Here is a 24,574-nt window from a genome sequence, read left to right on the forward strand (position 1 = left end):
GAAGGGAAGGAAACCGGGGCTCAAATCAACGATTTAGGAAAAAAGGAAGAAATAAATATTCAACCAGAACAGAATGAGGAAACAGGAATTCAAAAGAATGAGGAGAGGCTTAGGAATCTCTGGGACAACTTTAAACGTTCCAACATCCAAATTGTAGGGGTGCCAGAAGAAGAGGGAGAGCAAGAAATTGAAAACTAATTTGAAAACATAATGAAGGAGAACATTCCCAATCTGGCAAAGGAGATAGACTTTCAGGAAGACCAGGAAGCTCAGAGAGTCCCCAAGAAGTTGGACCCAAGGAGGAACACAACAAAGCACATCATAATTACATTATTTAAAGATTAAAGATAAGGAGAGAATCTTAAAAGCAGCAAGAGAAAAGGAGACAGTTACCTACAAAGGAGTTTCCATAAGACTGCAGCTGCTTTCTCAAAAGAAATATTGCCAGCAAGAAGGGACTAGAAGGAAGTATTCCAAGTCATGAAAGACAAGGACCTATATCCAAGATGACTCTATCCAGCAAAGCTAATGTTTAGAATGGAAGGGCAGATAAAGTGCTTCCCAGATAAGATCAAGTTAAAGGAATTCATCATCACCAAGCCCTTATTATATGAAATGTTAAAGGGACTTACATAAAAAAAAGATGATAAAAAATATGAACAGTAAAGTGACAGCAGACTCACAACTATCAACAACTGAACCTAAGCAAAACAAAAACAAAAAACAAACTAAGCAAACAACTAGAACAGGAACAGAATCACAGAAATGGAGATCACATGGAGGCTTATCAGCAGGGAAGGAGGGGGAGAGAATGGGGGAATAGGTACAGGGAATAAGAAACGTAATTAGTAGGTACAAAATAGGGGAATGTTAAGAATAGTATAGGAAATGGAGAAGGCAAGGAACTTATATGTACAATCCATGGACATGAACTAAAGGAGGGGAATGCTGGTGGGAGGGGGGTGCAGGGTGGAGGGGAATAAAGGAGAGAAAAAAAACGAGACAACTGTAATAGTATAATCAATAAAATATACTTTTAAAAAATAAATACCTTCTTTCCTTCTTTGTAGAAATGTCTATTAAATCAGGACTAACCATATCAGACAGTTTCAAGTAGTCAGAATTATTTTTGTGTTTATTGATGACAGACAGAAAAGGATACAATGGCATATTAAAAGGGATTAATGAAAATAGTAGAACAAACTCAGAGGTCTGGCATGAAATTAGTACAAATGTAGTCTGATTCCTTCGGTTTCCTAGGGGCAAGTCATAAGATGCATTTTTGCTAAGAGATAATCTGGACATAATATTTAAATTAGATTAAATTAAATATAGATCGAGGAATTTGTACTACTTGAACAGACACTAGACTTTTTTTGAGTAGAAGGGTGGTTTGATTACACAACTAGAACTAGCTGTGTTTCCAGGTGGGAAATATAGAAGCAAATTTGCAGAACAGACCAAGAGACAGAGCTACCAGTCCAGGTGAGAGGGTAATGAGAGTGGGAATTTAATTGAGTGGCAGTGGAATGGAAAAGTGGAAGCAGTTATAGGAGGGAAAGTATGCATTTTTTGTGAATGGAAGGTGAGCTAGTCTAAAGCAGGCTGTTAGACTCATTCAGGTACTTGTCCCACTCCTGGGTAGGCTGTTTTCCTTAAAAACAGTATGCTTCTCTTTTCTCTTGATGTTAAGTGTGTCAATGGGTCTGTATGCCCCAGTTTTTCTGGCAAGCAGCTGCATTGATGTTTGCTTTAACAAGTACTACCTGTCATGGGAGATAAAAAGTAGATGATTTCTCAACAGAGAGAATCGCAGGGTCATCCTGAAGTGTTAGATGGTTACTAAGTGATGGAGTCCAGACTCAGAGAACTGGATTCTAGCCTTTCCCCCCAATTGTGTTACTTTAAAGTCATTTGCTCGAGCTTGCGCTCGCGCCCTCTCTCTCTCTCTCTCTCTCTCTCTCTCTCTCTCTCTCTCTCTCTCTCTCTCTCTCGGTGCCAGGCTTTAGGATTTGACTGTAAACTGTCACTGTAGCAAAATCCTCTGTGCTATGCCAGGTTTAAGCATGAGTTTCTTTTTCTATGTCATTGATGTAGGAAATAGGAAATCTGAAGAACCTGCTGTGCTTAGATGTCTCTGAAAACAAGTTGGAAAGACTTCCTGAAGAAATCAGTGGCCTGACTTCATTAACAGATTTAGTCATTTCCCAGAACTTACTAGAAACGATTCCGGATGGCATTGGTGAGTACTGAAAACAACTGCTAAGGGGCTGGCTCGTGGTTGTCTCGAGCATTTGGAGGACACTGATCCTTTGGTCACCACGCTCAGGAACTGGGGGTGTGGATCCTTTAGTTTCCTTGTTGCTTGTTTTTTGTTTTTAAAGAAGGAATGCAAAAACTAATACAGTTAAGTTTTTCTGTGTGCAGATATTTCCTTCCCCCTGGTTTGGTAGCAATTCTAGGTATTATCACTTACAATTATTGACTCATGCGCACTTCATCCACGCCTTGTGGCAATGATTACAGCAGGGATTATCTCAAAGATTAGGATGTGTTTTGGGCATATGAGCAATCACTAAGAATTTTTTAATTGAGCATTCTAAATAGTTTAGGAGAAGTAGCTTTGACCGTATGGCAATAACCTGGGGAAGTGCTGTTAAATTAAAGGTAGCATGGTGTTCTGGAGTTGAGCCCTTTGAGAATAATCTTTTATTAACCATTCTCTTCTATTTCCTTTAAAAAAATTAGTTGAGACATTTCCTTTACCATAAAAGTATTCAGTCTAGTTTGAGAAAATAAGCACAGAGAAGGTGTAAACAGACATGGGCTGGCAGCTCCACCATAGCATAGCTGCTTAGAAAGAGTAGGAAGCTGTATTTAACCATATAGTTGTCATAGGATTGCTGTCTTTGACCTTTATTTAACCTTTATTCAGAACATCAAAGGAAGTTTTGTGAAAGATTTTCAGCAGTTGGAGAAGTGTATGACAGAGGACCACCACTGCCCTTCCGGTGTTTGGTCAGGATGGAAGTGGTGACCGATAATAGCAACTTGGCAGCAATATAGTCATTGCCTTTACGGCCGGTTGGAAAATTGACAGGGATTTTGACTTGAGGTAGAAATATTCCCTGAGAATCATCTGTAGCATCTGAAAGCAGTTGTAGGAAGTAGGGGTGTTTTCTTGCTTGTAATGGGAAGAAATATGAGGCATGAGATGGCTGACTTCACACATTTGAAGATTTATTTCATCTTCTAGTACAAATGGTGAAATGAAAGGATTGCAAATCTCACCATGACTGAAGAAAGAGCTTTAAAAGAAATATTTGTCCTGGCTGGTGTAGCTCAGTGGATTGAGCTCGGGCTGTGAACCAAAGTGTCACAGGTTCGATTCCCAGCCAGGGCACATGCCTGGGTTGCAGGCCATAACTCCCAGCAACCGCACATTGATGTTTCTCTCTCTCTCTCTCTCTATCTCCCTCCCTTCCCTCTCTAAACATAAATGAATAAAATCTAAAAAATTAAAAAAAAAGAAGTATTGGTTATGAACTAGTTTGGGCTGCTTGGTGAAGACAGGGGCACCCTGTCACTAAAAGTGCTCCAGGCAAGGCTACAGGACCACTTGCCACTAGTGACTGTGAAGGAGACTCCTCTGTTGGGTGGGATGCATCAAGGGTGCAATTCATTGTGCCCTGAGGAGAAGGCTAGTGTGTCTCCTGACAGGACAGGTGGAAACCCTCTTGGGACAGTGTTAGTAGATTATTGATTATGCTAAATAAAGACTTGAGAAGGTTAGTTCTGCTTTGCCCTGTAGGGACACACAAGTTAATCTTTTCGACATTTTCCTTTCTCCTGCTTTATGTCTCTTTAAGATAGAGGCTGCTTTCTGGTGGTCCTGGAGATGTTAATCTTGCCAGTACCAGTAGATAACAGAGGGCATGGGCTGGGTCCCCTGAGTTGTAGTTGAAAATGAGAACCTGAAAGATTTAGGACTTTCTTCACTCAGTGAGGACTCAGAGGAGGCTGCAGTAAACAGATTCTTCTTTTCCATGGCCTGAAGGCATCACCAGTGAGTCCATCTTCCTGCCCTGAGTGTAATAGACCCTTTCCAAAATGTGACTATTCAAAGATTACCATCTTATTGTGTGTATGTAGAAATACTTCAATATAGGGATCTTCACTAAGTCATTTTCATTTATAAGTGATAGAATAAACTGCACTTTATTTTTTTGTTTTTGGTAAGAATTCATGGACTAAGACACAAGTCTATCTTCTCTGTACACAAAAATCTATTTTTAAAGATTCATTAAGAACCAGCTCTTTGTTTTTCTTTATATTTCCTGGTTTTGACATGATATTTTTAGGTAGTGACTTTTAAAATGATGTGCTTCTAATTGCTGGCTATTTTTGATGTTCTGAACAAATTATTTTAATTCTGGACCTTTAGTAGTGGAAATGAGAATGATACAGTTTCATTATGAACAGCTGGGTAAGGAAAAAATGAATAACTATTTAAAACAAGAAAGAACAGCAGGTAGGAAGTAACAAAGTGATGATTAGGAAAACTGTTGTAACTAATGAGTTGAAATAATGCTTTTACAGGAAAACTAAAGAAACTGTCGATCCTGAAGGTGGATCAGAACAGACTAACGCAGTTGCCTGAAACAGTTGGGGACTGTGAAAGCCTCACTGAGTTAGTTCTTACAGAAAACCAACTCCCGGTGAGTGTGGTTTGCACATTGAATATTGATAATGAGATTTCTATATTATAAAGACTTACTAGGGTAGATTCTACTTACTTGTTATGTGGGTGGACTGAATGGAAATTTCCCTGTGTTAATCTGAAAAGGGGACTTGGGAAGCAAATCCATGTCATAAAGGCAAAGAAGACGGTGTGGAAGCCCCCCTGTGGGAGTGCGTACCAGTTGTGGCACTCACAGTACGGGGACTGTACTGACACCTGTCAGGGTCCCCAGGGAGGTGCTGATGCCTCTGCTGCAGAGTCCGAGGACCTCTAGAGGAACTGCTGTCCTCTCTGGATTCTTTGGCAAACAGAAGGATGGGAGAGGAGGGGAAGAAATGGCGTTTGGCCAGGGAAAGCCTGGGTGGGACTGCAGGGAGGTATGCTCTTTTAGGAGGTGCCAGAGACTGGTGTCTGCTGGGCTTGGATCTGTGATCTCACCCCACCCTAGAAATTGAGGGTGGGGGTGACACAGGCTCCGCGTCTTTCCTGGGATAAAGGCCTTGGTGTGTCCCACCTGCCAGGATAGGTCAGCAGGGCAACCACAAGTCCTGGTTGCCTTCTCACAGCCTGCTGCTGTCCTCCATCATCTCCTTTTTCTCCTTTGTAATGGTCTTGTAGCTGCTATTGTTTCTCCAGTTTACTTTCCTTTTTGCTGCCTTTATTTTGTCCCTTTACTTTTTACCCAACTTTTCCTTATTCTTTCCCCTATTTTTTTCCTTTTCTTCTTTCTTTATCAAAAGAATAAGTAATGCTCTTTAGGTGAAAAAGCAGAAAAAGACAGCAAGAGGTCATTCAAAGACAGAGAATCAGCAGTGGGGGTCTGGCAGCCTCCCCCCTCAGGCAGCTCAAACTCCCCAGGCAGGTGTGGAAGTGACCAAATTCTGCCCTAGTTTGTGGTGTTAGGCTTACAAATAGTAATCATAACAATTTTTAAAGTAACATTCACCCTCGGATTCCTTGAGCGTGCTGAGATCCCCATGTTGGCCCTGGCCCTTTCTTTCCTCTAGGACCCTGTGCTCCATCCACACCCCAACCCATGCAGCCCCCTTCTCTTCCCCTGGTGCCGCAGCGCCCTGCTGAGAGTGTGAGTCTCCGCCCCAGCACTGTGGCCTCCACAGTCAGTCAAGCAACCATGTCAGTGTGGTTCTTGAAGCTATAAGCAGGGAAGGGGGAATCTTAAAGAAATTAAATTCTCACTTGAGTTGAAGAACCTTCATTACTTTTTTACTAGGTGTTTCTCTGTTCCCAATGAAATGCAAAACATTTAATTCCATATCCCCCAAGTGAAATTTACAAATATCTGATATTCAGGAAGAAATGTTACTTCTGTTACTGGATGAGATTATATTCTTTATGTTTTTGAAAAGATCGGTTGTACTCTGTTGTGTTAAAAGTTAATAATAAAAATATTATTTTAACAGACCTTACCTAAAAGCATTGGAAAACTTAAGAAGTTGAGCAACTTGAATGCAGACAGAAATAAATTAATGTCTTTACCGAAAGAGGTATGTGCTTTAAAAAATTAATAAAGTAATAATTACCAAGAAATAACACAGAAGGGATCAGAAATGTCAAATACTTTTTAAAGACTTATGTGGTGTTTTTTAAAGGCATGCATTCTCATCTGTGAGTATAGAGATGGTTGGAGGAAGTATATCAAAAAGTGATCGTTAGTAACATTGAAGGAAGTAGGCGGGTGTCGTTTTGGGCTTAACCTACAGAGTACAGTGACACCATCGACAGAGATGGGTGATTGGGGAGTTTGGCAAAGGAAATGGATGACTTCAGAGATCGGTGATTGGGGAGTTTGGCAAAGGAAATGGATGACTTCAGATTTGATCGAATTTAATGTGAAACTAAACTACCCAATAGCCATTGGAATTATAAAAATGGGTCTTGATGCCACCCTGTTCCTTGGCAGAGACGGACCCTGGGCAGCGTCCATGACCAGGAGAGTGAAGGAACTCTTAATAAAAGTGTTCACCTAGAGGAAGGCAAATGGAAAGCACAGCCAGATTTTTAGGATTTTTTTTCTTGTCAGTGCTTCAAGCAGGAGAAATGAGACAGCCACTTTCCATTGTGGAGAGTAGCTTAGAGGCTGAGTTCCGGCAGGGAGGTTAAAATGAAAATGCTGAAAACGAGAAGCCCATTGCATATTAAACAAGAAGGTGTCTAGTATGTTGTTTAAAAAGAAGGCTTACTTTCTGCTAGGAACTAGGAGAACTTGATTGGAGTTGGGTAGTATTGAGCTTTTATTAGCAGTAAAAATTCATTATTAGTGAATTTTTATTAGCAACATAGCCTAAAAGTAAGTTTAAGCCACCGTTTTCCCTCCATCAGATGTTGGTGAGTCCACTCCCCTTTGTTAGGGCCTCACATAAAAAGGTGTGGGGTGGTGTGATATAAACACTGGCCAGGTGCAATTTCCTTTGTGTTTCTCTGTTTTGACACTTTCCAACATCTATCTTGGAATAATTTCAAAGCCACCATTTAACTTGAGGGTTCTTATTTTGCTGGGATACTTCTCAGGGTGTCTGAACTTGGCCTGGTTTTGTCTTTCCTTTCCTCATCTTGGTGCTCTGCCCTCTGTGTTTCAGTCTCCTCCCTGCATTGGACAGCAAGCGTTCCTGAATGAAAGCATGAGGACGTTTATTATGTTAGGTCGGCTAAAAAGCCCATTTAATTTTTTCTGTGAAATAAAAGACACATTTTTCATTTTCACCAATAACTTTATTGATTTGAATATTTTGAATATGTTGGTTCTCTCCTATATCCTACCGTTAGCTTCTAGTAGGTAGAGGCCAAGGGTGCTGCTAAACATCTTCCAATGCATAAAACAGACCCACAGCAAAGAGTTATTTGGCCATGATATCAGAAGTATTAAGAAACTTCACAAACCACTTTTGACACATTTGATCAATCATGGCACCTTCTGCATATATTGCCCAAATCTATTTTTGGCATTTCAGTTGCATTTTTACCTTTCCTGAAATAATCAAGCATAATACTCTGAAAATGTTGCATATCTTCTTCTATCTTCAATGTTAAAATGGCTGCACAAAAAATTCACCAATTTTGATAAGTTCTTTAAAAGATTTTATTTATTTTTAGACAGGAAAGGAGGGAGAAAGAGAGGGAGAGAAGCATCAATGTGTGCTTGTCTCTCATAGGCCCACACTGGGGACCTGGCCTGCAACCCAGGCACATGCCCTGATTGGTAATCAAACTGGTGACCCTTTGGTTTGTAGGTCAGCACTCAATTCACTGAGCCACACCAGCTAGGCCTATACATTTTTGTTTTTTTTTTTAATGCAAGCTGATATGACAACTGTCATGATGCAACCTAACAAAATTGTTTTGAATGAAGTTAAAGACAACTAAACACTCCTAGAGCCATTGTATGGGAAAAAAAGTAATGGACTTTTTGGCCAGCTTAATAAATGTGATCATATTCTGACACATCCTTAATCTGAACACTGGACTCTAAATAAAACTGTTCCCAACTCTTTTCAGTCTACATTTCAACGTAATTGGGACACAACTAAGAGATTCTGTGAATTAAAACATTTTGGTTCCAGACTCTAAGTGATAAACCAGAACACTGAGCTGAACATTATTCTGAACACTGATTTTATTCTTGTCGAATAGTACACAAAGATGAGTAATAGATTGGATACAAACACACTCACAGAGAAGTAGAAAAGATTTATTACTTTCTTCCTCAGCACCATAGGTGCTTTCATGTATGTTAACTTGTTGAATCCTCACAGCAGCTTTGAGGGTCATAGAGAGTTCCTCATTTCACAGATGGGAAAACTGAGGCCAACGAAGATCTTTCCTTACTTGGGCTCCTATAGCTAGGAGTCTGTAGAACTGGGCTGCAAAGATGTGTCTCCCCACAGCCAGCTCACTGCCCTTTTACTGGCCAGTAACAGCATGGCCACTCAGCTAATACTGACTCAGCCCAATCTTTTCATCCGTGTGACCTTGCAGTGTGGCAGGACCATAATTTGGTTAAAAAAAAGCCAAATTATCTTTAGTTTTGATATTTTAGAAAATTATTACATTTTAGGAATATTTCAAGGAAAATACCAAACAGAACATTTTTAAGTGTAGTGTTAACAATCCCTACTTTCACTGCCCACCCCCAACTTCCCTTCCTCTTTTTTGGTTCTCTCTTTCAAAGGAACACATACATTCCAGACAAGAACTTTAGAATTTTATTTTTATAAGACTGTCATCATCATTGTAGGGTCAGTCCTCTGTTCACTTTAAGAGACTGAAACCCATACTTCATGTTTCTTTTTAGAGGGTTATGTTTAGTGCATGCTGTGTGTCTGCATAAAGTTACTAGGAACAGCTTTTCATGATTTCAAAAGTGTAAGTATTTCTAGCTTCAAAGCATTTTAGTTAGCTATCACATTTTATTCATTTTCCAAGAAATTATGATTGGTTTTCTGGCATCCAGAGTTTGATAAAGGAATGAAGTCTGTGCCTGTTGTGTCAGCTGTCTGATAAAGGGGAGAATATTAAGGCTTTTAGGAGCTGGATCTTCTCTAGCACACCTTCACTCCTACTCACATGCACTGAGCTCCCAGAGTAGGAAGTGCACTGAGCATCTGTCTCCAATTCTCCTGTGGGTCACAGCTTAGTAACCTAGCAGAAGTGGTTGAATGCTTGCCTCTGACCGTTGGAGCTGAGCAGCCAAGTCCCCCAGGGGCCTCCTGACCTCAAATTGCGTCATGTTGGTCTGGGCTGCACCATCATGGCATGAGTCTGTGCAGTGAATGTGGTAGACCCTCTGGCCCTGTGCGAGTGTGTGGGTGTGTGTGTGGCAGGGGCGGTTTATGCCCAGTGACCGTGTGTGTGTGCTTGCTCTTTCTCCAACCTTGATACAGTTTGATCAAATGCTGCACTTTCCTTATTGGATTCTTTTCTTTCAGAACTTTACTACTTTCTCTTGAGCAGTTAAGTTGCATGCATGACATACTCAACAGAAATGCTGACCAATTTAATTTATATGCCAAAAATCCTTAGTTGTACTAATTGCCATTGGTCTGGTGTGCTGTGTAGTTCTTCCTAGTCTTTGTCTTTTTAAAAATTTGATAGTATAGTATATTATCAATTTTATAGCACAGCTTCTCAGTGTATAGCAGCATTTACTTGCACTTTTTCCCAATTGATTGAGGGGAAAATGTTTGTACTTGTGTGGGTCACAATAATAGATTGTTTGTGTTTTGTGGTGTTATTTGTAGTAAACATTTGCAAATCAATGAATGTCTCTTGTTTTCTTAATTGTTAGCTGCTTGGAAATTTAGAAAAGTCAGGTAAACTTGTTCTTTTGTAAGTATTGTTCAGACCACAGTTGCATCTCTAACTGCCATTTGCTTCATAAATGCATGAAGACCCAAATTGGCTGAATGCTTTGTGTGTACTTCATTGTAAAATATTGGGCATTTTCCTCTATACTCACTTTTTTTTTTAAATGACTGCATGGCCTGGAACCTTTTTTGTTATGTCAGTTTGTTCAGATTATTTTCTCAAGAGAATGCTTTTCTATGAATTACATTTTGAGTTACTCAGAAACTCTCAAAGGCATAACTTGGCAGCTCATCTGTCTTCACTAAATTCCAGTTTGTTGGCACCATTCTGTCTCTGATAAAAAGGCTAGATCGGCTTTATTTGCTACATGTGGCATGCTTCTGATTTTTCAAGCAACTTGTTTGTATCTTTTATTTTTCATCTTGTTGCTTAAGTATGTATACTTCTGGGAAAAGGAGGTTCCCTAAAAATCTCATAATTTTGGCAGAGGGAAGAATGAAGAAGAGACAGTGTTGTAGTGTGACTTGTCAATAAACAGGGTGTCAGTGTATGTGTGATCATGGGTGTGATGAAAGACAGCCAGTGACTTTATAATACTCCCCAAACAAATCTTAACTTTAAATAGGCTGGACCTTAAAGAGTTTCTGACTGGAAGAAATTGAGCCTATTTCCAAGTTTAGGCCCCAGCCTTTCATCTGCATTAAGTCAAAATGGTAGTGGCCCTAACTACATCATGCCTATCCACTCAAATGAGACAAATAGGATTTGCAGATCATTCATCAAAGCTTTTCTTCATCAGGTGATCTGTCAGCATTAATTACCCATAAATATTGTTGTGCTATTCAAAAATGTCTCTAGTGATCAAGTATGCATTTTATGGATAGTTTTATGCCTTCTTACTATAATTTAAAATTATTTTAGTGAATAATTTAGGCTATTCCCATTATATTTTAAATGATATATTGTTAAATAAAAGATAGAAAATCTAGAAATACTAGAATAAAATATACTTGACCATTGGATTTCAAGATGGAGAAAGCATTCCTAAGCTTGAAAGAGGAAATAAGCCATAAAAGGAATAGTTGATGCATCTGTCTATATAAAAATGAGATTTCTGATCTTTAAGAAGGCACAGACAGCCTGGCAGTGGGGGACACTTAAGCATTGCAAACGAATGCGCTCTCTTCTTAACTCTGTTAGAAGTTCTTTCATATCATTGAGAAAAAGATATTCCCACTGTAGCAAAGTAGACAAAAGTAAAAGCAAAGAACTCCCCTTCCCAATAAGTGACTCTTGGAAGAAAAAACAGAAATGGCTATAAATATGAAAAAATGTTAGCCCCATCTGTATTCACAGAAATGTTCATGGAAGCATTTTGACCTATCAGATTTTCAGGATTTAAAAATGGTAATAATAATGATACCAAATTTTGGCAAGGCTATAGGGAAGTGCATGCTATTATGGAAGTATAAATTATTATGGCTTCTCTGGTAGGGAATATGATAATAGTATTAAAAAATAAAAAATGTGCACACCCCTTGATTCTGCAGTTCCACTTCTAGGACCTTGATCCTAAGGACACAGTTAGGGATATGCACTAAGAATGATGCACGAGACTGTTTCTCACAGTGCATACAGGAGCAGCTAATGTCTGCCGGCACCATGCAAGCATATACTGGGGCAGCTGACACGTGCCAGGCACTGTTAGCTTTCATGCTTATTCTTGTCTAATTTTCACAATAGTTGTGTGAAGTGTAGGTACATCATTATCAATATCTAACAAGTTGTGAAACTAAGAGGGGTTAAGTAACTTGCCCATCATATGTATGTATGTGTGTAAGATTTTTATTCTCCAGTCAACATAAGTTACTTTTTTATAATTAAAAAAGAAGAATGTCATAGCTATTACTGGATATTTTGATGTCAGTGGCCCAACAATTCAGAGTCCCAAAGCCATGTGATTTCCAAAATACTTACGATGTAGGGAACATTTGAATAGTATGCCACAGATCGTGATGTTTTTGAAGAGGCCAAAAATAGTCTTTGGTTTCTAAAATTACACATCATAATATTTCTGTTTAAATTGTATTTTCACCAGATTTTTGCTTATTGTACATTTTCCTTTTTGCCACTGAAATGTGGGTTTAGTTCTGTTACAAATGATATTGAAGGGAGGATGCTGAGGGAAATGAAAGCTCCTTTATACTTAAGACAGGCATTCACACAGGGGAATATAGGCAGACAAAGGTAGGCTTTGTCTTTGAATCATTGAATCTGTCTGATTATCTGCTCTAGGGTAAAGTAACCTGCAGGCAATTAATACTTAGACCCAACTAAAGGTTTGCTTAATGGTCTGCAAGTCCCATCTCCTTGAGGTGGATTAGATCAGTAACAAACAGGTGAGGACAGTATCATCTTGACTTAAGAGACACAAAACAGCTAAACAAGGATTCTCAGCTATATTCTGTAATTTTCAGAGGACTGAAGTCCAACCCCTTGTATCCTGGGAAAGTGCTATTATGTGGTTTGAGGGAGGTTTAAAAATACCATCTTCCTACTTTACTGGTAATAAGTTATTTAACAGTGACTCTGCTTCCTTGAATTTCTAAGTGATATAGACATTTTTTCCTAGTGGCCACTTTAAGGAGCCTGTAAACTCTTGCTTCCTGAACTCAAAAGAGAAAGCGAAAATACGTGTGAATGTTATAAATAATGTAACACTAAACTCATATCAGCTCTTCACAGGTGTTAACACAAAATGTCATTGTGATACATTGTCAAGGAGACAGTGTATTATTTATTTTTTGCTTTTTTGACTTTTTATAGAGCATTATATACATTATGACTTAAATGATAGTGAATACACCATAATATAATCTATAAAATAAACTTTGTTTAATTTTATGCCTCTGAATTTTAAATAATCAAATACATGGAGGCCCTGGCTGGCGTAGCTCAGTGGATTGAGCGTGGGCTGCGAGCCAAAGCATTGCAGGTTCAATTTCCAGCCAGGGCACATGCCTGGGTTGCAGGCCATGGCCCCCAGCAACCGCACATTGATGTTTCTCTCTTTCTCTCTTTCTCCCTCCCTTCCCTCTCTAAAAATAAATAAATAAAATCTTTAAAAAAATACATGGAGAAAATCTCTTCAAGTACTACCTCACTTGCTTTATCTTTTTTAATCCTTCTCAAACAGAATAGGTTTTCCATCTTTTACCAGGCTAATACTTGGATTCCTTCTTTGACGATTACTTTCTTTTGACATTAGAAATTTTTGTACTTCTCTTACCTCACATTTAGATTATTTGTCCCATAAGGGTTTTTTTTTTCAATATTAAAAAAAATTATTTTTTAAGCAGCCCAAGTGCCCATCAGTAGATGAATGGATAAAACAACTGTGGGACATTTACACAATGGAATACCTCTTGGCTGTAAGAAAAGAAAATTTTACCCTTTGCAACAGCATGGATGGACCTGGAGAATATTATGCTAAGTGAAACACGCCAGTTAGAGGAAGACAATACCATATGATCGCACTCATATGTGGAATCTAATGAAGAAATTGAACTAACAAGCAAAATAGAGACTCATAGATGCAGAGCAGTGTAACAGCTCTGTCGGTGTGGGGAGGTTAGGGGGTGGAGGGACTGAGCAAAAAGAGAAAGGACTCATGGACACGGCCAGTGGAGTGGTGATTGCAGGGGAAGGAGCCAGAAGGGGCATAGGCGGTAATGCAAGATGATGTTTTAAAGAGTTCAGGTGGGTTCAGGGAAGAGCTCACAGCATCAGTGCCACTCCAGCATAGTAGTCTGTTGCCACTTGAGTGGTGATTGAGCTTTTCATTTGGATATGGGATTTTCACTTCTTTGAAAAACAATAGCTACCACATTTATTTGGCAACAGCAATAGACCAGTTCTATGATGTGTGCTAAATTATTGGGTTGGCCAAGAAGTCCATGTAGTTTTTTTCTGTAAAATAAAAGAATCTTTCATTTTCGCCAGTAACTCTATTGATTTGGATATTTTGAGCTATCTCCTGCTATTGGCGTCTAGTGGGCAGAGGCCAGAGGTGCTGCCAAACATCTTCCAGTGTGTGAGACAGCCCCACAGCAAAGTTATTTGGCCAAATTGGCAGTAGTACCAAGAAACTTCACAAAGCGCTTTTGACAAATTCAATCAGTCACAGCATCTTCTGCATATACTGTACAAATCCTGGTTTTTCTTTTTTTGCGTTTCAGTTGCAGTTTTATCTTTCTTGAAATAACCAAGCATAATACTCTGAAAATGTTGCGTATCGTCTTCCATCTATACTATTAAAATGGCTACATAAAAATTCACCAGTTTTGATAACTTTTTTAAGAAGTGCACACTGATATGACAGCTTTCACAATACCATTTAACAAAATTGTTTTGAATGAAGTTAAAGACAACTAAGTACTGCTAGAGCCATTGTTCAGAAAAAAACAATTTGGCCAACCCAATATATTTGTGGTTTCATTTAATTCAATTCTTATTGTTATTTTTGGATAAAGTAATATAGTCACTCCCACAAAACATGATCAAGCCTGAAACCTCATCCAGGTGCCTGTGATCTCAAGGCACGAACTCCCTGCTTTGCACCACACTTCTCTGACATCTGTAAAGAACTATTGTCTTTTGAGTTATGATTTTGACCGCCTAGTAATCTTTTCTAAAGGCCAAAGTTCGTGCCATCTCCTCTTGGCTGATTTGGTAAGACGGTGCTGTTTGAGTGATGCGCAACCTTGGCGAGTTAACAGCACTGGCTCTTTGTTTGCACTGTTTTCCAAAAACCATAGACAATAGAGATCAGAGGTCACTCTGCTGGCTATGACAACCCAGACTGCTTAGGAGGCTCTTGAATACAATTGCTTTCCATCCTTTTACATCTCAAATTTGTGTGAGATCAGAGACAGAGAGGAAGAAGAAAGAAATAAAACTATAAGCACGGTAGACAGTTTACACACTCCACTGGGAGTTCACATTATTTTCCCCCAAACACTTAAAGAATGATCATTTGTCCAGAACTTTTATTGCTCCCACAACTTTTAGAGCCCTTTCTGATAAAGTTTAATCAGTGAATGAATTTTTTAAATTTATAGTATATACACATGATAAAAATTGAAAATGGTCACATGGAATAGTAGTAGGGCCCCAAACAGATATTCTACAGGGAGCTGGGACAGTGGATAACTTCATGACAAAGTGCCCAGAATCACACTGTAGTCTTGTTTCCGTCCACCCTCCAGGAGCTTGTTGTCCCATCAGGAGGGTCTTGTGTGAGAGTAACTGATACTGGCTGCTTTGCCTCCCTGAGGGAGGACGGCAGGGCTGAGGCAGGCCCGCTATCCCCGCTGAGCCCAGGCTCTAGTGCAGGTACCTTTCCACGAAGACTTTGTTTTCTCTTCCCGTGAGTAGGCTTTTGTTGGGACCATCTAAATGTCTCTGAGATAATCTAATCTTGGCAGTTCTCCAAAGATTCAACGTTTTGATTTCTTTCCTTCTATAATGTTCCTGGGCACCTGGTAGAACTTGATGATTGCCTTCGCCAAGGGAGGGAAGAATGCCTAGCCCCACAGAAGAACCTTTTAGGACATGGTATTAGGGTCCTATATTTATAAAATGTAAGGGAGGCCACTTAAGTGGTTCTTTCTAGAAAAAAATGCTATATACAGCATTGGATAATAACTTTAAGTAGCAGCCTTTCACTAGGAAGTAAACTAATAAATATAAACATATAAACATACCTAAACGAGAAAGGTTGGTAGGTAAATAGCCTTCACAGGTGAGTAGATAGAATGAGTACTATACTTGCCAGGCATCCTGATTATATATAAATGCACAGATTAAACAGTAGCTCAGTCAAAGGGTCTGTCAGAGGTTTGGGTAGACCAGAACTGTTTAAGAAGCACAGAGAGTGAGCAATGTGTCAGTGTGGCCCAGGGGGTTCTGGAAGCACTTTGTGAAATAGAGGATGTGTAGCTAATTTTGGTTAATTGGTAAGATTTAGAAAGATGAAATAGAAGGGCATTTCTTTAAGAAAGAACTGAACCAGCAATGTAAGACGTATGTTAAGGGGACAGAGAATAAGCCTGTTTTGCTGGGATGGGGCATGTGAATACTGAGAAATGAAGGGGACAGTCCAAAAGCCTTCTTACGTATCTGGGTATTTTCCCGGTGATAAGAGACAAATGTTAGTCTGTGTTTTCTTCTGTTTATTTTTCTTTTATATCCATTATGATTAAATACTGTGGTTAAAGATATTTTTTCAAAATCTTTACATTAACTCTAAAAGGAAGACGTAATAAGATTTTGCATGAAGGAAATTGTATAGTAGTTTCATAAGTATATGCATTCTGCTTTTTAAGATCTATACATATACTAACCAGAATCATAAGTAGAAAAGGTCAGAAGCTGTATTCAGACATCACTGAAGATTCCATCAAGTCTTTTGCCCCTCAGGAAGGGGAAGGCTGTGGAGTATTTTTCCATGTGTCACAGATACATCAATAGGTCCCTTCATGAGCCTTTTCTAGCAGTTGCTCCTAGGATAGCGAGCACAGGAAAAATGCGGCACTGTATGATGTCCTGCAGAATGCTGTGTCTGGGATCGAGTTATTTTTTCACCCCCTGAGTAGCTTGCCTGACTGTAGAAACCACAGCCAATTTGTTCAAGAAACAAATTGAATTCTTTTGTGTTAATGTATTTTGTTGAAGACCAGATTTACATGAAGCTCAGTTACCTTTGAATTGCTTGCTTCAAAAAAAAGGAAGTGATAATCAAATGTGGTGTGGATGTAGGTGCAGATCATAACTGAGGAGATTAATGTATGCATTTATCAAATTCACTATCAGCTAAAATTTTGTTGATTTCGCATTGGTCAAAGAAAAAGGAATTTACCGGATTGAGTGGTGAATGGAAGCTATTAAAAGTCGTGTGGTGGAAATTAATGTATCATCTATCAGATGAGGCCCCCCCCTTTTTTTAATAAACTGAAACACTGAGAACACTGAAGTTAATGTAATGGACAGGTCTTCAAGGGTGTGGGTTTTGATCTTTGGCCTAACTTTTGAAATCTAGAATTCTTAAACCTCCATTTGACCCAATAATATTTGCCTGGACTTGTGTGCTTGGTTAATATATTTAAGAGATGTAGTTGCACTGTAGCAGTGGAAAATAACTCCTTTCCAGAATGAAATTTTTGAACTGTTTGTTTATTTTCTTGATTTAATTTAGAACATGTGTGTTTACTGTTTTATAGGGATTTTTATAAGCCCATTGGACTACTCAGCGTTTTGTGTAATTTAAATTAATCATAGTTGATCATCAGTGAGACTTAAAATCATGTGGCATAATTTTATGTATCATTTCTTGCCATTTGATAAACAAGCCCACTACCATTTCTCCCTCAAAAACCTGGAAACAAGGTGTGTTTTTCTCCCTGTTGCAGATCGGTGGGTGCTGCAGCCTCACTGTGTTCTGCGTGCGTGACAACAGACTAACTCGGATACCTGCTGAGGTGTCACAGGCTACAGAGCTTCATGTCCTGGATGTGGCAGGAAACAGGTAAGCATATTCTGTTTGCTTTGCCTCAGAGAAAGAAACAAATGTTCACATACCTCAGCCTTGGCCATGCGGCCTTGCAATCTTGCCTTGCTCCACCTGACAGAATAACATACCAGGGAGTCGAACAACCCAGGTCTCAGGAAGTTTCCAGTGTAAGTGCTGCGGTGACTGAGCCCCGTGGGGCAGAGAAGGCCAGGGACAGCCTAAGTGCAGGGTGCTCCGTAGTGTAAGCGGACATTTCTGCAGATGTCCGTCCCAGAATAGCAGGACAGTGATATCAGGAAAGGAGCATTGCCTGAGAACTGAGGAACATAGGTTTCACCCCAGCTTTTGTAAGTCATGTGGCCTCACGGTTTCCTTGTCTAAAAAATGAGCTTGAATGACTGTCAATCAGGGGTCTTGAGGTGCTCTGCTGGTGACTCTGAAATTGTAAACAAGGTTGCATTTAGGGATACTTCCCTGGTGAGAGGATCCACAACTCATGTCAGAATTGCCAAGTGATTCATAATCCAAAAAAAGTGGCCAGCCATTAGACAAGTGTTTTCAAGATCGTAGCAGCAACATTTCTCAAGTTCTGGGGTCAGAGATCATGTTGAACTATTCACCGACCAGTTTCCAGAATATATCTTCTCTTCACCTTCGTAGCATATTGATTTGTCTTATCCATTCTGAACTAATTTCATCACCTTAAATATCACATGCACTTTCTTCCCCCTGAGCCCCCTGAGCCTACACAGGCTATTCTGTCTAGCTGGGACCCTCTTCTCTCTTTCCCTACTTTTATTTTTCATCACTTATGCTTTTATTTTCTCCAGAAAGCATTCCTCTCTCTGAGTCTGCTTTTTTTAATTACCCCATAATACAGCACTGTTAGTTGTCTGTGTCTACATATGTAATCCTCCTAAACCTAAAGTTGGATGTTATGGTTAATGTGCCAGTGTATCATGTCCCTTCACAGTACCTGGCACACAGTAAATACCTGGGAAAATGTTAAAAATGTTAGTTTTGCAGCATGAATAGCAGGCCCCTTTGAAATGCTTTGTGTCACAGGCAGCACTGCCAAGAGTAATTAAAAACTGCTTTTGAGTATTATATAGTTAGATAGGAGACAGAGTGCGGGAGCAGCGGAAGATGATCCAGAGTGTTTGGGGGATTGTATTCTAAGTGTTGATTAGCTGGCCACTTAGGTCAGGCTCACCGGCCATTTTTTATTCTCGCTAATGGATTATAGACAGTGGTGCTGAGTAAACAGCAGCACTCAGCAGGAGCCTGGAGATGAGTTATGGCCTCAAGAGTGCTTACCCTTTTAAAGTTAATGCTTTCAGGACATCTTAATAGATTCATAAGACCACTAACTAGTGACTAAAAACTCTGGGTTAATGAGCTGAATGTTGCATTTTTGTTGGACTTAAGCCTAATAATATGCGATTTAAAGCTTGAGAAGGGTGGCTTCCTGACCTCTCACCTCCGGCAGTAGAAACTCAGTGATTCCCACCCTTGGTTCTTGCCTTCCTGATGAGCATGAATTTGCACCACTAATTCTTGAGGGGAAAGATGGCTCTAATGTCTAAAAACTGATTTGCTCCAGACTGAAGGTTTCATTCTCCAGTTCTCCAAAGAAGGGAAAGTTAAATTTTTATTATGCTTGAGCCAGGGTGGAGAAAAGCCAATTAAAAAGTTGAGTTACATAGGTGTCATCTGAGTCAGTAAACGTGTCATTTAGTCCATGTATATATAGTTTAATGACCAAATTTTAAGCCTATTAATATATTTAATTACTATTATTTTAAAGTATAGAAACTAATAAAAACATAGGACTACCATGTCAGCTTTTCAGCTTGCAGAAATGTCACTCACACCGTGAGAAATCACACCAAGTGTAAGAGAAGTTTCTGCTCTTCTCTGAGGCATATGAAAACAGCAAATGGCACAGGGAGACTGTGCCTTAGTTTTCAAAAATTGTCTTTGATAAATTTGGTGCAGTAAGTTACAGCAAGGATAACTATAAAATGCCACTTGGAAACAAAGTATCAAACTTCTGGTACAGTAATGGAGGAGGTGTCTCATAGCATCAGCTACTCGCAGATACAGAATATACATTTCTTTATTTCCTAGACTCTTACCCATAGGAGTATCCACCAAATACACGAAATTGGGTGTTTGAGGATCTTCCTTGCAGTGTTAGTATACCCAGTACTAGAAACAATGGCTGTCAGTGGGGAAATAGTCATCACAACTGTTAGAATGGCTGTGATGAAAAAGACAAGAAATAATAAGGAAGTGGAGAAAAGGGAACCCTTATGCACAGTTAGTTGGGAAGGTGGACTTGTGTAGGCACTGTAAAACACAGTATAGAGGTTCCTCAAGAACTTAAAATTAGAAGTAGCATAAGATCCAGCTGTTCACTTCTGAGTATATGAGGTCTGTCCAGAAAGTATCCAGCCACATAATGTGAACTGTCGACATTTATTGAAGAAGATCCGAGGGACATTGTACCTAGGTCAAGGAAGCCTCAGCCCCCTTCAAAGGAGGCACCTTGGGATCTCACACAGTTCTCCAATTGCCATCAGCTGCCCTGTCATATTTTCCTGAATCTCATTGACATTTTGAAATCTCTTCCCTTTCAAAGGTGATTTTAGTTTTGGGAAAAGCCAGAAGTCACAGGGTGTCAAATCTGGGTGCCCCCAAGTTGTCGGTGGCTGAGTCACCTGGGTGATTTGGTGTTCCTCCAAATAGCTCTGCAGGAGACGTGATGCATGAGCAGGCATGTTGTGTAAAGCTGTAAATTACCAGTTGCCCATGGCTGAGGCTTTCTGAATCATTTGAATAGTTTCTGCAGAGGAATGTTCAAGTTTAATGCAAAATCTGATGCAGATTAGTTGCTCTGCTTGCTCAGTCATTTTGAATTCCATGACCACACAGTACATGTGTTCACTCAATGGCGTCTACCACCCCTAATGGCTAGTACAGTGAAGTTGTCATTGTTCACATATGTGCATTCCAGTCCATTTTCCTTGGCCGCCAGGCTTCATGGATGTTGTGCAAACCTTTCTTATTATATTAACAGTAATTGGACTTTTTCTAGACAGACCTTATATATCCTAAGGAAATGAAAACACAGTATTAAAGAGATATCTGGACTCGTATGTTTGTTGCAGCATTATTTATAATAGCCGAGATATGGCTAAGAATCTATCAGTAGAAGATGTGGTGTATGTGTTTGTGCATGTATGTATAACACATATATGATATATATAATGGAATATTTTTTAGCCATTAGAAAGAAGGAATTCTTGCCATTTATGACAACATGGATAGACCTTGGCATGAAATAAGTCAGATGGAGAAAGACAAATATTGTATGATCTTACTTGCATGTGGAATCTAAAAGAGTTGAACTTACCGAAGCAGAGAGTAGAAGGTGGTGGCCAGGGCCTGGGGGAGGGGTTGTGAGGGAAACAGGGAGGTGTTGGCCAAAGGATGCACCTCCAAACATGAGATGAATGAGTTCTGGGGACTCGGTGTGCAGCATGGTGACTACAGCTAGCAGTACTGTATTATGTATTTGCAAGTTGCCAAGACAGTAGATCTTAAGTGTTTTTGCCACACACATGCATGCAAAATGGTGATTATGTGAGGTGATGGGGGAGTTAAGCCTCTTGTGGTAATCATTTCACAATATGTAAGTGTATCAAATCATCATGTTATACATCTTACACAGTGCTGTGTGTCAATCATATCTCAGTAAAGCTGGAAAAATAAAAAATAGTAAAAGACAAAACACAACAGTGTAGCTCTATTAAAAAATACCAAGCAATTTAGGAAGCCCATGATATGGAATAACGAGCATAAGTGTCCTCACTTTTGTTCATGTTTTTTAAAAAACTTATCAATGCAGTTCACCAAAATATCAATAGTAGTTCCACTAGAGGAAAGGTGGAGACTTGGAGTTACAGGGGGCTTTCACTTTAGATATTTTGGTATTGTTTAATTTTTTTTCACTGATTATGTCCTCTGTATATATCTTTAAACATGAAAACTGAATGTTCTAGTAGGAGGTAACAAACATGAAACATTTGATCATAAAAAGTATGCAACCGTCAGGAAACTTAGTGTTACATTGATCAGTAGGCCCTGTTTAGTTCTTAAATAAATCTGACAAGCAGTTGCTGTGGTGTTTCAGGGGACGGGAAGGGCAAGTCAGGTTGGGGCGGTCATGGCCATAACCGGAAACGAGAGGCTCATGGTTTGCTCATTCGTTGCTTTCATCCTTGTGCCATTGATGTAAATAGTAAGTCCGGGCTTTTCATTTTGGGGTGGGGGGCATGTGGTCCTAAATAGAACACAGAGATGTGTACACAGGGAGCCATGGTTTATTGTGTTGATTCTGTAGTGTACAGAAGGTGCCAGAATAAACCACACATGTATTATTAACTCGTCTGGAAAGCAGGGATGTATAATATCTCTCTGTTTTCCACTCGTGTCTGGGATGGTTCACTGAAGAGAAACAGAGGAGTGTGTGTGTCTTTTCCCCCAGGCCGCAGACAGTCAGTGAGAGGCTCAGCCCAGCCCGCGTAGGCTGTGTGCAGACTGGGCAGAAGGCAGGGTCTTTTTCTCTTTGACATCACAGGACGCCTCTGTCCACAGGACACTTGTGAACAGGCTTGTGCATTGTGTGGGCTCGGTCAGCAGCAGCCATATTCAAGCTGGCACTTTGATTCTTTGCAGGAAAACTGGCATTTGGACAAATTAATCTTACATGGATCTGTTAGTGTAGAGCCCAGTGACCTATTTTAGCTGTTACTATATGATTCTGTCATCCTCAGAGGCTATTTACTATTGATGCTTTCTCTTTGGCTTTTTATTTTACGTGCTTTATTTTTTTTTTAGATTTCATTTATTTTTAGAGAAGTGGGGAGGGAGATAGAAAGGGAGAAAAACATCAATGGGTGGTTGCCTCTTGGGCGTCCCCTGCACTAGGGACCTGGCTTGCAACCCAGGCATTTGCCCTGAGTAGGAATCGAACCAGCGACCCTTTGGTTCACAGGCTGGTACTCAGTCCACTGAGCCACTGTAGCCAAGGGTTTGCTTTAGCATTTAGCTATGAAGCCAGTTGTTAGTCTGAGAAGGTACAGTGAACATATTGAGTATCTTTGTTTTGTGTCAGCTTTCAAATCTCAGTTTTTTCCTTTGTGTTCTCATGATTAAGAAGGCTAGAGATGCAGACTGTAGATTTCTTGTCCACCTTGAAACTTTAAACATTCTGGAAGACACTAGCATAACTCCTTTTTAAAAAGAAATAGGGACACACTTCAAAGAAATTATCCTTTTCAGTAAAATGAAAAATAAGTTTAATGTATTTTAAGCTTTCATAGTGTATTAGCGTTCTTTTTAAAAATCTTGTCACAATGCCCAGCAAATGCATGTCTCATGTCTTTACCTTCTTGCCTTTGAGCGTATGTATAAACAGCCTTTGGATGGAAGGAGAGATAATGGGTTGTTTAAGCTTGAGCAGCTCGCCAGCAGCTCAGAGCAAGGGGAAGTGGAGCAAGGACTCTGTTGTGCCTTCGGATCCCTGGGGCATCCTTGTCACAGTCCGAGCATGTATTTCCTGCATTGGGTGGATTCTAGGATTTTAAAAATACGTGTTTCTTACCCAATTTAGTGCTCATTGGTGAATACTGTAATGTGTAATACACAGAGACTTTTCAAGGGTGCTTTAACATAAGCAGTTCTCATGGGTGCATCAACTTCAAACCTAAGTCCCACGCGAGATACAATTCCACTGTACCTTCCACCCAGTATACACGCGTGGGATGGGTCAGCCTTCACTGGACTCATTATTAAAGAAAAAAAGTGTTTTCTCATCTTTATAATTTCTTACATTGGAAATCCTTTGAAAAATGTATTGTTCGTATGAAAAGTTTATTGATAGTGCATTTGTTATTCTCTATACACTCTTTGAGAATTTTTTACTTCATTTATTAAAGTAGCTTAACCAGTTTGCGCTTACAGTTTCTTTAGATTAGTTTTATAATATTGGAGTACAATTTCTCTTCATATCTCTATAAGAGTTATAGTTTATTTCCCATAACTTAATTGAAACTGGTATACAGGCAGACCCTGGAGATAATTGTGGGCTCAGTTCCAGACCATCTCCATACAATGAATATTGCAGTGAAGCAAGTTGTAATTTTTTGTCTGCCTTCATTTTATAAAAGATGCAACCTCTGTGAAGCACACTAAAGCAAAGTGCAGTAAAACAGGTGTGCTTTCATATGTCTAATAATGCAATATCAATCCGCTGGTAGATGCACTTAATACAGGTCGCTATCCCTCATATGTTAGCTGGAGGTGGGTATACAGTTTTATCAAAGAAGGAGCCCCAGGAACAGTGCTGTCCTATCATTCTATATGGGATTAATGGGCTAGAGTTTTTTTTTTTTAAGAAAATATGCCTCTATAGTAGTTAACAGAATGTGAATAGCTTATTATTATCAAGCTTATGAAGTCACTTCTAAGACTCATTCATAATGTAATACATGGACCCATCTTTAGAGTGAAAATACTTTATCAAATATATCCTTGTTTGGTTGTTTTCAAAGAGAATTAGTAAATTTGCATAAAACATTAGTTTTTCACTAAAGGAGCGTTTTCCCCCTTTGCACTGTTAGCATTTGGGGCCAGATAAATCTTTGGTATGGGGGCTGTCCTGTCCATTGTAGGATGTTTTACAACATTCCCTGGCCTCTACCTGCTAGAGGCCATAGCACCCCCCACACACATCCCTGAATGTCTACAGACATTGCCATACGTCCCCTCAGGGCTGAATCCCTCCTGGGTGAGGACCACTGTATGAAGGTAATCTTTGGCAAGTGCCAAACACATGGTTTCTGGCGGTGGTCTTCCCTGAATAGATCTAACTG

The 24,574-nt window shown here is 39.6% G+C and overlaps 1 protein-coding gene across 1 annotated transcript in view; it reads left to right on the forward strand.

Annotated features, from left to right (window-relative positions):
* Nucleotides 1-24,574, forward strand: part of LRRC1 (leucine rich repeat containing 1) — a 140,030-nt gene that overhangs the window by 110,744 nt on the left and 4,712 nt on the right. Inside the window, exons 8-11 of the mRNA XM_045844096.1 lie at nt 2,098-2,242; nt 4,600-4,718; nt 6,163-6,246; nt 17,533-17,648. Coding sequence (XP_045700052.1) covers nt 2,098-2,242; nt 4,600-4,718; nt 6,163-6,246; nt 17,533-17,648 — 464 coding nt within the window. The remainder of the gene's footprint in view (nt 1-2,097; nt 2,243-4,599; nt 4,719-6,162; nt 6,247-17,532; nt 17,649-24,574) is intronic.

Source organism: Phyllostomus hastatus, unplaced genomic scaffold (assembly GCF_019186645.2).
Source record: "Phyllostomus hastatus isolate PE091 unplaced genomic scaffold, TTU_PhHast_1.1 phas_contig_40, whole genome shotgun sequence".
NCBI classification, from domain to species: domain Eukaryota; kingdom Metazoa; phylum Chordata; class Mammalia; order Chiroptera; family Phyllostomidae; genus Phyllostomus; species Phyllostomus hastatus.